This window comes from Phanerochaete carnosa (genome assembly GCF_000300595.1).
Source record: "Phanerochaete carnosa HHB-10118-sp unplaced genomic scaffold PHACAscaffold_953, whole genome shotgun sequence".
Lineage (NCBI taxonomy): Eukaryota > Fungi > Basidiomycota > Agaricomycetes > Polyporales > Phanerochaetaceae > Phanerochaete > Phanerochaete carnosa.
Genome location: NW_006768580.1, coordinates 1 through 2,250, shown reverse-complemented (window position 1 = coordinate 2,250; position 2,250 = coordinate 1). Strand labels below are relative to the sequence as shown.

The following is a 2,250-nucleotide window of genomic DNA, read 5'->3' as shown; positions in this document are numbered from 1 at the left end:
ATGACCCTATCGGCGGGCGGGTATGCCGAGCAGGTGCACAAGCGGGCGCGGCAGGCGGTCGAGTGCATCAAGGCACTCGACGGTGCGTGCAGCTCGCAGTCGGTACAGCGTGCCGCGGAGCGCCTTCTCGGGGTGTTCGGGAGCATGCAGACAGACGAGAAGGACGACCATGTCAAGGCGCTCCTGTTGGCCGTCGCCACCTTCCTCCGCGACACCGTGTGCAAAGCGTACGGTGCGCTGCGCGAGAAGGACCGACTTGTGCAGGAGAGCGAGCGGAAGCGCGCGCGTCTCGGGCAAGAGATCGGAACACTGAACGAGGAGGCGTCGAAGCGGGAACAGCTGCTGGAAGATGCGATCGCCACGGCCGACCGCGGCGCGAGCGAGGCCGCGCGTCTCAAGGGAGAGGTGCAGAAGCTCGAGGGCGCGAAGCAGGCAGACAAGAAGAAAATCGCCGGGCTGCAGATGGAGGCTGAACAGGCGAGAAGCACGGTACGTTTTGCCTCTGTATTTTGGGGCTCGCTGCGGTGCTCACTGCTGAGCAGGAACGCCGCCTACGAAACAAGGTCACCGACCTCGAGGCCGAGCTGCAAAAGACGACGGCGGAGCTCGAGACGCAGCGCGAGTCGGCGGAGCAGCAGCGGCAAGAGAACGAGGATCTCCGGCAGCAGAGCCAGATCGAGTACTCGTTCGACGAGCCCGGTCCGCTGGACGCCTTCGGCGAGTTTGTGCAGGGCTCGTCCCGAAGCCAGAGCTGGGAGACCTCCAGCGTCGTATACGCCGAAGACATCGACCTCGACAGCTCGCCGTCCCGACCCTCCACGCCCGCGCCCAGCGCATCGCACTCCTCGCGTGCACCATCTGTTGCTTCGTCCCGTGTGTCCTCGAAAACATTCCGGCTGCGGTCGACGTTCAGCTCACAGGCACGGATGGCGTCTGGCAGCGGCGCAGTGCCGCAGCGCCCCAAGTTTGTCTCAGACTGGTCGCTGGACCCCCCAGCAAGCAAGCGCAAGCGTGTCGCGGCTGACGAGAGTAGCAAAAAGTTTCCGATAAAGGTGGACGCGAATGGACGACCTATTGGGCAGCTGCAAATCGGGCCGCGAGCGAGACTAAACAAGTATAACTGAGAAAGAGTAGCAGCTGCGTGGGGATGTGCGCAAAGGAGAAACATGAGACCTGCATTTCATTTTTTGGATACCGTACACATCTTGCATCACGACACCACCATAAACATTGTCTGTGCCAAAGCTTACACTACTTGGCGTGTGGGTCGGCTCTTGTTTTTCGCTGGTCGTCGAGCATTGTTTGGCAGATACTAAACCTTCGGGCACCGGCATGACAATATATCTCTAGGTTGAACTGGATGGCTCCTTTGACACCCCATAGTGGTCAGATCCTACGTCATATTCTCCATGACACAAGTTATTACTACCAGCCTCTACCAGATGGTTCCTGCGACTGCGGCGTCCACAAATACCTTGCGCTAGCAGATTGTGCCGCATTGGTCTCCTTGGGCAGACCTTATCTAACCAGTGGTTGATCGTCTTTGGTGCCGAGACATGTCTATGGGGCCGCTTCGAACGTGGGCGAGACTCCTAAGCAAGCCGGTTGACAATGCACCTATCTCCGTGGAACCTAGCCCGGCGCAAAAGAATACCAGAGCTGCATGACGCGTCTCAAACGTGTCGTGCTACACCCAATTGGCCTGCAGTTGGCTCCTATCTAACCTAAACTGATCACTGACAGGACCCATGACAATTGGTGGGAAGGCCTGAGGACAGATTTTGCCGGTTTTGGCCTTTAGGTACGGACAAAATTTGCACAACGAGCCCAAAATAGTACGGATTTTCCTCCCGGTCCGGCCTGACGGCCGGACTTTGGTACGGACTCTAGCTCAGGCCTATCACATCGGCAAAAAGGGACGGAGATTATATTGCATTAAAATGCAATACAATGCGATCTAGTCCGTTATCTTGCATTATAAACTCAAAAATCACTAAAAATCGCATTATATTTGACCGCCCAATGTGCCGATGCAGTTTCCTCACCCATACTATGCCCGTTATTCCTTCGTGCATAGTATACTCATGTGTAATACACAAATATATATTACAGGAGTACCATTGTCCTCGGCCTCTTCTGTCGTCATTGCAGCTGCCGCCGCCCCGCCGCTTCTCTCCATGCTTCGCGCAACATCAGCAAAAAAATAGGTTGTAGGCCAACGATGGGTTGTTATGCAAGCGTCTAGCAGCC

General features: G+C 56.6%; 1 protein-coding gene across 1 annotated transcript; it reads left to right on the top strand.

The window, feature by feature from the left end:
- Positions 1-144: 144 nt before the first annotated feature.
- On the top strand, positions 145-1,124 carry PHACADRAFT_203230 (uncharacterized protein; the record flags this gene model as incomplete). The annotated part of the gene is made up of 2 exons (XM_007403269.1): positions 145-489; positions 543-1,124. 2 exons carry the CDS (start codon positions 145-147, stop codon positions 1,122-1,124), a joined length of 927 nt encoding a protein of 308 aa, XP_007403331.1.
- Between the last annotated feature and the right edge of the window lie 1,126 nt (positions 1,125-2,250).